The sequence below is a fragment of the Sus scrofa genome, chromosome 14 (assembly GCF_000003025.6).
Source record: "Sus scrofa isolate TJ Tabasco breed Duroc chromosome 14, Sscrofa11.1, whole genome shotgun sequence".
Classification (NCBI taxonomy): domain Eukaryota; kingdom Metazoa; phylum Chordata; class Mammalia; order Artiodactyla; family Suidae; genus Sus; species Sus scrofa.
The window spans coordinates 3,025,262-3,037,205 of NC_010456.5; the positions used below are offsets into that span (position 1 = coordinate 3,025,262).

Here is an 11,944-nt window from a genome sequence, read left to right on the forward strand (position 1 = left end):
AAATAGCACATGCATTTAACTACAGTTGCTCCTCAGTGTCCCTGAGGGATTGTTCCAGGACAATCTCCTACCCCCTCACCCACTACAGATACCAAACTCCAAGGTTGTTCAAGACTCATATAGAACAGTGTCGTATTTACTCTAACCTATGCATATCTTCCCATATAATCACATCATAAGATGTTATGATTCCCACAGCATCTCTAGATGACTTCTAATACCTAATGCAACACAAATGTTTTGTAAATAGCTATAAATACAATGTAAATGTTATGTAAATCACTGCCAGTTTGCACCCAACTCAAGTTCTACTTTGCTAACTTTCTGGAATTTTTAAAAATTTTTTAAATTTTTTGGCCTTGCTCAGGGCATGCAGAAGTTTCCGGGTCAGGAATGGAACCTGCACCACGGCACTGACCCGAGCCACAGCAGTGACAACACCAGATCCTTAACTGCGAGGCCACTAGGGAACAAATATGTTTGATCCATGGTTGGTTGAATCAGAGAATGCCAGACCTGCAGATACAGAGGGCAAACTCTATTTATTTACTTATTATCAGTGTTGAGTTATAGATTCCTATTTTGTTCCATGTATAATCCACGCTTGTCCTTATTTATTTGATGCTTACATTGTCCCAGATTTGACCACTGGAACGCTTCTAAGCTGGCCCCTGTACATTTGACATGTTCCCACTACTGATCACTTACTTCCTACCACAAGAATATGTTCCTGGCTCATCTTGGAATTTTCTCTGTCCTGGCCCTATAATCAGTCATTTCTCCAAGATATTCTAGTAACTATAATGTGCAACAGTATTTAGAAACCAAGATCTGGGCACTAAGAGTGCTCATTGCAAATGAGGTGCTATGAAGTAACTGTTAATGTAGTTAATGAATAGGAAAATTTTACTTGTGAATATGAGTTTATAATTTTAATACATACTACTTTTTTCCTTTTTTGGCTGCTCCTGCAGCATATGGAGGTTCCCAGGCCAGGGATCAAATCTGAGACACAGCTGCGGCAATGCCAGATCCTTATCCCTGTGCCATAGCTGGAACTCCTTATACTATTTTATACACATTATGTGTATATCAAATCATAAGTTATATCAATCTCTCCAACTTCCAATCCAACCCATCTGAGTTCCTCCTTGTCTTTCCTCATTCCTCACTTGTATTTCCCTTTTTCCACAGTGGGAACCCTGACTCCAATGCTACCCACACACCTGATTTGCCCAATCCCACAATTTAAACAAAAGTTTCAGAATGATAACATCCATACTACCATGAAAAACAAATCTACTAAAAGGGCAAGATTGTTTTCAGGTTTGGTTTGGTTTGGTTTTCCTCTAGACTGAGGATATATGGTCCAAGTCCTGGGTCCCCATTCACTTGAACTAAGTTTCCCTTGTCAGTGTGCTTATGGTATTCATTTGCAGAGTAGTTGAATTTATTTACTCATTTACATTCAGTTTTAGTTTCCTGCCATCTTCAGGGATTTAACTTTACTTTTTGACATGTAAAACATTAACATGTTCCTAAAGTCAAAACTATACCAAAAAATGAGACTAAGAATAGAAGGAAACTTTAAAAAAAAAAATACTGTAAAGGAGTTCCCATTGCAGTGCAGCAGAAATGAATCTAACTAGTATCCAAGAGGACGGGGGTTCGATCCCTGGCCTCAATCAGTGGGTTAAGGACCCGGCGTTGCCGTGAGCGGTGGTGTAGGTCACAGACAAGGCTCCAATCCCGAGTTGCTGTGGCCGTGTGTAGGCCAGCAGTTGTAGCTCCAATTCAACCCCTAGCCTGGGAACCTCCATATGCCGTGGGAGTGGCCCTAAAAATGGCAAAAAGACAAAAAAAAAAAAAAAAAAAGCGTAACGTTGGAAGTTCTAGACAAAGCATATTAGGCAAAAGTAAGAAAATAAATAAAAGGGCTTCCAGAATTGTAAAGAAAGAAGTAAATTTATCTCTGTTTACAGATGGCATCATCTTACATACAGATACACAAAAATTCTATTTGAGCTAATAAATTAAACAAACTTGTAGGATATAAAATCAAAAAGCAAAATCAATCACGTCTATACCCTAACAAAAACCAATCCAAAAACGGAAATTGATAAAACAATTCCATTCACAAAAGCATCAAAAAGAATAAAATACTGGGAATAAGCTGAATTAAGTGGATGAAAGACTTGTACACTGAAAACTACAAAACATTGTTGAGAGAAATTAAAGAACATCTAAATAAATGGAAACATGGCCTGTGTTTGTGGACTAGAAGACCTATTAAGAGGCCCCTACTATCCAAAGCAATGTGCAGACTCAGTGCAAACTTTATCAAGGTTCCAGTGACATTTTTTGTAAAAAGAGAAAAATCCATCCTTAAATTCTTATGGAATGCCAAAGGATCCCAAATAGCCAAAACAATATATATACTTTTTTCTGTTTTTTTAGGGCTGCACCCTTAGCACATGGAGGTTTCCAGGCTAGGGGTCAAATCAGAGCTGAAGCCACTGGCCTACACCACAGCTCATGGCAACACTAGATCCTTAACCCACTGAGCAAGGCCAGGGATCGAACCCACATCTTCATGGATGTCAGTCGGGTTCACTAACCGCTGAGCCACGACAGGAACTCCAGACAAAACAATCTTAAAAAAGAAAACAATGTTGGAGCACTCATATTCCTTGATTTCAAAACATACTAAAAAGCTGTGGAAATCAAAACACTGGCATAAGGACAGACACATAAACCAATGGAACAGACAGCCCAGAAATAAACTCTACATATGCAACAAATGACAATGATGCCAAGGCCATTCATTTTTTTTCCTTGTCCTTTTTTGGCCACCCTGTGGCATATGGAGTTCCCAGGCCAGGGATCAGATCCGAGTCTTAGTTGTGACCTAGTCCACAGCTTCGGCAAGACCAGATCCTTAAGCCACTGTGTAGGGGCAGGGCACTGAACCTTCGACCCAGTGCTCCAGAGACACCACAGATACTGCTGCACCACAGCGGGAACTCCTGCATGTGTTACTTTAACCAAAAAAAAAAAAAAAGAAAAAAAAAAAAAAGAAAACTGAGGTAGCCAATGTCACTTTCTAGTTTCTCCTTCCTGTGTTTCTTTCGGCAAAATAAGCAGATGCACAACCAGCCAATCCCTCCACTCCTGCCCTCCCTTCTGGTCTCCTGTTCACTTAAGACAGAGCTCCCCCGTCACCATCTCCTCCTACAGACTTACTGTGGTCCTTACCTTTTCACTATTTTAAGCTGCTCTCGAAACACACCCCACGTTATACAAAGACTGTATGACATGGTGATCTGGGGGGTTATTTCCCTGTGTTAGAAAATACCCAAATTCCTTGGAGTTCCTGTCATGGCTCAGTGGTTAACAAACCCGACTAGCATCCATGAGGACGTGGGTTCAATCCCTGGCCTCTCTCAGTAGGTTAAGGACCTGGCATCGCCATGAGCTGTGGTGTAGGTCGCAGACACGGCTTGGATCTGGCATTGCTGTGGCTGTGCGGTAGGCCGGGAGCTACAGCTCCGATGAGACCCCTAGCCTGGGAACCTCCATATGCTGCAGGTGCCGCCCCAAAAAGACCAAAAAAAAAAAATTCCCAATTTCCAAATGTTATTTCCAAATATTCTATAAGAGTTGAAGACATTAAATAACATCCTACACTAGGGCTTCAGAGGCAGACACTCAATCGGAAGTGACCCAGAGGCTGCACCTGAAAGCGTTTTCAACCTGTGGCTCCTTTCCTACACCCCTCTTACCATCCGCGTGTGGGTTGCTCACTTTCTAGATGGACTCTAACATCTCATTCAGTTCCTCACATCCTCCCCCAAATCCTACTCACTCTCCTTCCCCATGCCGGTTGTCCGCCAGGACTCAAAATGTTGTGTGCCATCCCTCCTCCAGTTCCCTAAGGAGTGAGTGGGCTTTGCCTTCTGACTTAGCATCTTCCCAGGATGCTCATCAACCAGGACCTCCTCTGGGAATCCCCCCAACAAATTCAAAACCAAGTCCCTCGATTCTTCATGTACCTCCTTTCTTGGGTGCAAACGCCACCCTCTAACTGCCCCACTCCCCACCCCCAGCATCCCCAACCCCCAGCACTCCCCCGCCGCCGCCCCGCTGCTGCCAAATTATCTCCTAAAACAAGGCTGCAGCTCACTATCCTTTGCCCTGCTTATCACATCCCATCCTGAATTTGCCTGGGAGCTAAGATCCTCACGCTCTTGACATCACACGTTTTTCCGCTACTCTGAGGATGCTGCTCTGGCTGCTTTTGGTTCCTACTACCTCTTCCCAGGTCAGCCTCTCTCTCAGTCCTCTGCTGTCTGCAAACACATTCCACTGCATCCCACGTGGCTGTTACCGGGGTAAATGAGAAGATCTCGCGAGGGTTGGCCGCTCTCAAGCGTTATCCCAGATCTTCTGCTCTCTCCAGGAAGTCTTTGGAAATTCTTAGCTGATGCACTTAAGACTCGGTTCAGACTTCCCTGTGAATTCGTCCATGAGCATGTCCTTAAATGTCATCTCCCCACTCCCTCTTCGTCCCCTTCTGCGATCTCTTTCTCCACCTGGGAAACTGCTTTTGCCCACACCCCTCCCCCCAACGTGCCTGGCATAGTGCAGCTGGCAAGTCTCCTCAGCCTTTCTGGTGCAGGGAATTCTTTGAATCCACACTTTAAACCTTCTTCCGGTGGCATTTGTTTCCTTTCACCACTTGAAGCTCTCGCATTACGTCAGACTCAGCTTAATTTGAGTAAACAGCCATCACTTGCACCATTTCATGTGCTTTGTTAAGGGCACTGCAGCCATGGGGTCGCCCCTCCCAAAGTCAGTCAGGCACACACGTGTTCATAGAATCTTGTCTAGCCCCTGACATGCAAATTCTTAAAAACTGACATTTCCCCAAAATCAGCGCTGTATGGCGCACGCTAGTTTTGTTGCCTTGGTCAACACGCATCTGCTAAGCCCCTTTGGAGGCAGGGCCCTTTGTTTCCACAGATTAGAGCAATCTAGTTCGTTTTTGTCTTCAAATTTCCCACAGTCAACAAACAAAACTCTGAGCAAACAAGATGAAGCCCCTCCTTGCTCTGGACTCCACAAGACATTTCTGAAAGAAAAGTGATAAGCACACAGACTCTGGACAAAGAGCATAAGTGATGGCCAACAGAACTTCCTGCAATGGTGGCAATGTCCTCTATGTACGTGGGCCATTCGAACCACCTGCCACAAGCAGCCACTGCGATGCAGCTAGTGCCATGGAGGAATTCCATCTTTCATTGCATTTCAGCTTAATTAATTTTAACCTATAGATGCATGAGTCTAGCGGATACTGTAACCCACAACAGAAGGCTACAATGAGGATTTCTGCCTTTTGACTGCATGTTGGATTAACTAGCCCCCCAGGAGGACACTGGGGTGTGGAAACCATTAGGCTGGGAGCATTTGGGACTTGGGGGAAACCCTCCCCCACTCACAGAGGATTTGAAGAAGCAGCCACATTCTCCCCAGATAACATCTCCAAAGTGACAGCGTGCTTACTGAAGCTCATTCCAATGACAATTAAAGACACACACACCACATCCCCCTGGAACTTAAGACTTTCTAGAGGACCAGCCACTCGGTCTAATTAGCCTAAATTTTTCTGTAATTATTTCCTGCCCTTTGGTTTTTTTGATTTTGTTGTCGTTGTTGTTATTTCAGAGATAGAATTTTAAAAAACAAAAACAAAAACAGAAGTCCCCAAAATGGTATATACAAACCCACACCAAAACAATTCCTTCGTTTTGAAAAGCCTTCCCAATGTTGTTCAACAATTCCGTGGCCACTCTGTTAATATGATTTTAAACAGATCACACCCCAGACATATTTTATAACAACTGCACATGCAAGCAGAGCTGTTCCGCCCTTATTTCCAACTTTCCAACTTGGCAAGGCTCCTCGGCAAAACCAAATAAATACATGCTAGGAGAAGGAGGCTGGTACAAACCCTAGCCAGAAGCAGCCATAATTAATGTGGGCCAGAGCTACTCTTGTTGCTTAGATTTTTACTTCAAAACTCAATAAATCCACACTGCCCACTAAACTCCTAACAGTCTGTTACAGTGATGCAGTCCCAACAACACAAAACCAAAGAACCCAAAAAGTCACTGAGAAGCAATGTTTGCAAAACCAGTCCTTTTACCCCAACCGTCCTTAAACAAAATTGCTATTGGCCATGTAAAATCCAGGCTTAACCAGTAGCACTTCCTCTGCAAAGCAAAGCCCCCGGGTTACTCTGCTTTGACACCATCCATGCATGGTATTCATGGAGTGCACCTGGCCGTCACCACAGGGTCCCCCAAGAAGGAAATATCTTCATGAGGATTTTCTTTACCAGGAACAGAGCCAGATCACAGCCCATAAGGAGCTCCCCGTGGGGGCACAGCAGGATAAACCCAAAGCTTCACAGCCCAGCCCTTCTCCAGGTGGGAACCCCAGGATGCTGCTGGTCCCCCTCCAGGTTCCCAGGGAATGGACCAGGTAAACACCAAAAGGCCCCTGACATCACTGAACATCTTAGAAGATGGTTCTAAACCTTGCGTGGAGACAATAGTAGCCCACTTTCTTTTCCCTGACTACAAATTGGAATTATATAATTACAGCCCTCCCTGGGAGAAGAGTTAGAGTACACAAATTTCCTATACTTAAGCAGAGTAGCCAAGGTTCTGCAGATTAGGGAGGCCAAGCCTTTCACATCTAGTTCCCATTTCAATGATAATGATAACTTCCCACATTCTGGCCTCCCCTGGAATGCATTTTAAAAGACTGCCACTTCTGCAGCTGAAACCTTGCTTTAGAAATCCCACTTTAGGGGATTAATCTTCCCTACCTGTCAGACAGGCTGTTCCCCTACTCCCCCTGCATTTCTCTCCCATTGATCTCAAAAAAAGATTTCGGAGAATAGGAGATAAATCCAAACTCTGCCAGGTTTAAATGTCCTGGAGGTTAAACCGAGGCTAAAGAGACACAACATTCATGGAGAACAAGTACTTTACTGCAAATCACACCACCACAGAGCGACATGCAAGCACCAATTTCCATGGAACCTGGGCCAAACAATAGAAAAAGGGTTTAATGATAAAAATAAGAATGTTATTTCACATTGCCTCCTAAATCTGCAGGCTACCCTCACCAAAAACCACTCCTGGTAAATGCACATTTTTAAGCCCGTGTTGCTTTTTTGGCATGCAAAATATTAAGCAGTTTCTTGTCAGTTCTCTAACTATGACTTGCTTCGCTAATTAAGACTTCAGCCTCACAAAGTAGAGCCCCCCTTGGTCACCCATCACTGTTTTTATAAACGCTTTAGTACAGCAGCTCACACTGAATGTCACATTGGGTCAGTGGTGTTCCTTGTCTCAAGATGGCATTTTTTTTATCAAGTAGCCGAGAGGGTTAAACTCTCTCTCACTATTACACACTGAGAATTTTCAAATGTGTGCTTCTTCTTTGCTTGGTACAGAGCCATAATAAGAAAAACATGTTGCCTTCCTATATAGTATATAAAACCTTTTCTTTTTCCACAAAGTCTTCTTATTCAAGATGTTTTCGTTTACTTACTTCCAAATGGATCTCTATCATTATTTATTACCACCATCACTCCAGGGATCTGAGCCAGAAGTAAACATGGCACTGTCAAAAGCCGGGGAGGGAGGACCCCAAAACTCCCAGCCCATCCTACCCAGGCAAGGCATACAGTCTCAAATCAAGCTTTTGTCTCTTTAGAGAACAGAGCCGTCTATAAAAATGTAGAACGTATATAAATCCTCTAGGAATAAGCTTTTCAACATAGTAACTTATGTTTTGTGTATAAAATACACTCAAATTACAAGGATTCCTCTTCACAGCAGAAAAGATGCCAAACACCCAAATCTCCTCTAATCATAAAATTGTATTCATATTTCGAATATGATTATGTTCTTTGAATTTTCAGCTAACCTAGCATTCCAGAAGGAGGAGAATTATACACAGCTTCCCTACTCTCTCTTCTATGGAGATTATTCTTTTCCTGGAAAAAGAAAATGACCTCCACACAGGGTTCAGAAATTAACGAAAATAACACTGGTTTGCTTTGTTCCTCAGAGATGTCTTAAACTCGACTGGAAACGACGGCAACGTTTAAACTACTCCGCCCCAAATGAGCAACTTTCCAGTTCTTGTTACAACCTTGATTTAAGCAACAGACCCATCATCCTTTCTCAGATCACCCACCTCCAACTCCTCCTTGGCAAACGCAACTAAAAACCGCCCCCGGCCACAGATTTGCGAGGTAGATTTTGCCTGGCAATTAACCCCCGCGTGGCCACTACGCAAACGCTGCGCAGTCGCCAGTAGAGTCCCAGCGTTAAGCCCCCCCTCTTCCCTTTCCCACAGGGAAGCAACTGCATCCCCTGACTCGAAAGCGGGGAAGGTTTCTAGCGGGGCGGGGGCAGTTGCAGAAAACCGCAGGGATGTGGTTAGAACCCCACAGACTGACTTAGAAGATCCAGTTAACTGACTTCGCACCGTGCACCCTGAGCGGTTTATGCTTTAAGGAACAGCGACATAAACGCAAACCCCCTTCCCAAATCAAGTGATCAGGGATGTCTGACGTAATCAGCTCTTGCTTAAACCTAAACGCCCCCCAGGAAAGGGCCCGGTCCTTGGAGCGCGCAAATGGCAGCAGAACAGGAGAAAAGCTTGGCGCTCTTCTTGTGCCTGTCGCCTAATTCTCACCTGCCTCCAGAAATGCGGGCAGTGGGGCGCAAAGCACAGAACGGGCGACGCTGAGACCCACTTAGGTGTCAGGAGCGTCTCTCACATTTCTGGGACTTGAGGCGAACCACCTCAACCTCCAGACCTGGAGGCGCAGCCGCCCTCCCCAGCAGAGGCAGTGAGCGCGAATCCCGCAGCGGGTGCCGGCCGGGGGTTCCCCCCAAGATCAGGATGGCGTGGTCCCCTCTAATCAGGCGGCAGCTCCTGTGCGCCCCAGGGTTCACGCAGCCCAAATGCCCGCGACCCTCGAGAAAAACGCCACCCGGGAGCCGGGTCCGCCCTTCCAGCCCGCCTGAAGGAGACCAGGTCCCCCAGTAGCTGAAAAGCCGCCGGGGGACCCCCATCCCAGGCACAGAAAACGCCACCTCCCGGCGGTGGGGGAGGGGGGTGAAGGGCCAACAAAAGGGAAGCCAAATCCCCTTTCAACCAAGTGGCGGGGATCGGGAGGTGCACTTCCCTTAGCCTGGTCCCGGCGCCCGCGCTGGTGGGGGGAATCTCGCGTATACCGGGGTGCCGCTGTCCGGGAGCCCCGGAAGGTAACCTTGGCGAGCAAGGCGGATGCAAGGTCCTGAGAACTTCGGACACTTCTGCAGACCCGGGGCTGGACCGCATTCACACTCACGACCCTCGGAAACCCCCGGCAAGGGGCTCCTCGCGGGCGCCGGCGCCGCCCGCCCGGCCTCTGGAAACACTTAGCCATCCCCAGAGCGCGCCTTATTGAAAGCAGCCCCGGGCAGCGGGGCGCCGGCTGGGGAACGGAACCCAGGCGGGCGCTGAGGGGCCCCTCCAGGCACCCCTCGCTCGGGAGCACCGGCGCCGGCGAGGCGGCCGGAGCAGGGTCGCGAAGGAAGGGACGGACGCGTGAGCCCCGAACCCCCGTCTCACTCACGGAAGACGTGCTGTAGGGCGGGCGCGGACCAGCGGGTCCTACCTGAGGTCCCCGACACGCAGAGTAGGAGCGCGGCGGCCGCCCAGACGGCCAGGACGCACAGCAACCGCAACGGTGAGCCCCCGGCCATGCCGCGGGCCGTGGGGGCCGGGGCGCGGGGACCGGCGCGGCGCGGGGTCCGGGCGCCACCACCCCTTTCGGCCGCGCGTCCGCTGCCCTTCCTCCCGGGCGCTTCGTGAGTTGATCCCTTTCGAGGAACTCGTGGTCCTCCTCCTCTCCCCGCCCGGATGCGCCGCTCGGCTCCGGCCTCCGGGACGAGCGCGAGGGGCGGACCGCTGGCGAGCAGGGAGGCAGGGTCCCAGGCTCGCCCGCCCCGATGGGCAGAGCAAGTCCGGCGCCAGCGCCCCCTGCCGGAGGGATATGCCTGCGACGGGAGGGGCGCGCGGGAAGCAGGAGCTGGGACGGTGGGCAGCCGCTAGTCTCGGGAGGTGCCTCTCCGGCCCACTCTCGGGCCTGCACCTCCACACGCTTGGCCGCAGAGGTGGAACCTTGGGAGCGTCCAGCCGGACCTTGTGGGGCCTGCCCTTGCCGCAGAGACGCCCGGGACAGTTGACACCCACCCTTAGGAGCCGGGACCTCCGGGGGCCTGGTCATAAATCTGTAACTCAGAATGACTCTGCGCCCCGCCGGCCACCACCGAGCAGATCAGAGAAAGATCTAGTCCCCCAAAACCAGCGACGCGGGAGGAAGAGAACCAAAACATGCAAGGAAAGTAACAGGTCACGTCCTTGCCGGCGCCCTCCCGGGCCCCTCTTCGCCCTGCTACACCCAGTGGGGACAACTGCGACCTTCCAAAATGCTTAGAAACTGCTGAGAGTAGAGCTGCGTGGAAGGAGCCCTCGGGAGTGCGATGCTATCTGAAGCCACCGCGGCTTTGGGTTTACTGTTAAAAGCAAATTGTGTAATTTTACCCATTAAAGGCAGAACTCTGCAGAGCCCCAGAACATGCAGAAGTAATTTGCTTCACTTGTAAAAGACATCTTGAACGCAATTCAAATAGCATATTTTCTTGCTTATTCTTGGTTTTGCTTTAACACATGCAAAGGTCTGGAATTGGAAGGCCTGACCCTTCTGTTTGTAACTTAGGAATTTTCTTTGTTTTTGCTCTCTTGAAGAAAGGAGTCAGAACCTCGGGGGTCTGAGTTGTTTGTTTTGGGAGATTTATCTTTTAAGTGATTATCAAGCAGTTTGGCTTTTTTGCTCAAGTACCATTTCCTGCTAGTTAGGATGAATTCGGGAGAGTCCCGGCCTTGGGTGCTAGGCCCAGAGACCCCTGAGGTTGCCCCCCCTGGAACTGCCCCCTCCACCGCCTCCCACAAGGCAGGAAATAAAAGCCCTCTCGCTGTGGTCTGCTGGCAACGTGGCTGAGCCGGCCCCGCCCACTACCCCGTTCGAATTATTTAGGCCTCTGTCTCCGCCCCGAATCTGCTTAGGGAACGTCTCACACAGTGCTCATTCCTAAAGCAGACTGGGGACTGGGACTGTGGCTGGCCAGGGGCAGCCAGGGATCCAGGGGCGAGTGGGAGAAGATGGTAAAATCATTATCCAACTGCGGCGACCCCGCGCACAGCTGCTCCTCCGGCCGCCGCTTGTGCTTGTGCTGGTCTGAAAGGGGCTGGGAGGCGAGGGGGCTCTTCCCGGTGTTGTGTGCAGACTGCCAGGTGTTTATCTCTGGGGTTTTCCTCCCTTTTCTTCCCCTGGGGGCCCTTTAAGAGTAAATAAGCCTTTCAGAGTTGGTCTGGAAGCACTAGTTCCAGACGCTTCCATTCTGGATCTGGTGAAAAACAAGACGGGGCGGCCGTAAAGGTCCTATGAGCCTTGCCCCTCAAAAAGCAGTTAATCACCCAAGCTTTGTCCTTTCTGTGGGCCCCTTTTTGCTTTCCACTGCTTGTGCTTGAGGTTGTGCTTCCAGAACCATTGGGTGAGCAGCTCTGACACTTATTCTTGGTGTGTACTTTGGAGGAATCATGCTTCAGCCCCCTCATCGGAGTGCCGTTTTCACATGACTGGGTTCCCCACAAACCTGACGGGAGAGTTTAAACAGCAATATATTTCTTTGCTGATGGTTGTGGGGTGGGAAAAGATATGTGGTTACATCACTCATGATTTCTTAAAGCTCTTTTTTTTTTTTTAATTATCTTTTCAGCATTTTTCTTCCTTTTCATCACTTATAACTCT

At 48.5% G+C, this 11,944-nt stretch overlaps 1 protein-coding gene across 2 annotated transcripts in view; it reads right to left on the reverse strand.

The window, feature by feature from the left end:
- ROR2 (receptor tyrosine kinase like orphan receptor 2) overlaps positions 1-10,123 on the reverse strand; it is a 231,545-nt gene extending 221,422 nt beyond the window's left edge. For both annotated transcript variants that reach the window (XR_002338914.1, XM_013990242.2), the window contains exon 1: positions 9,749-10,123. Coding sequence is in view for 1 of the 2 variants with exons in the window: in XM_013990242.2 (XP_013845696.1) it covers positions 9,749-9,836 (88 nt within the window). In the remaining variant the exon portion in view is untranslated. The remainder of the gene's footprint in view (positions 1-9,748) is intronic.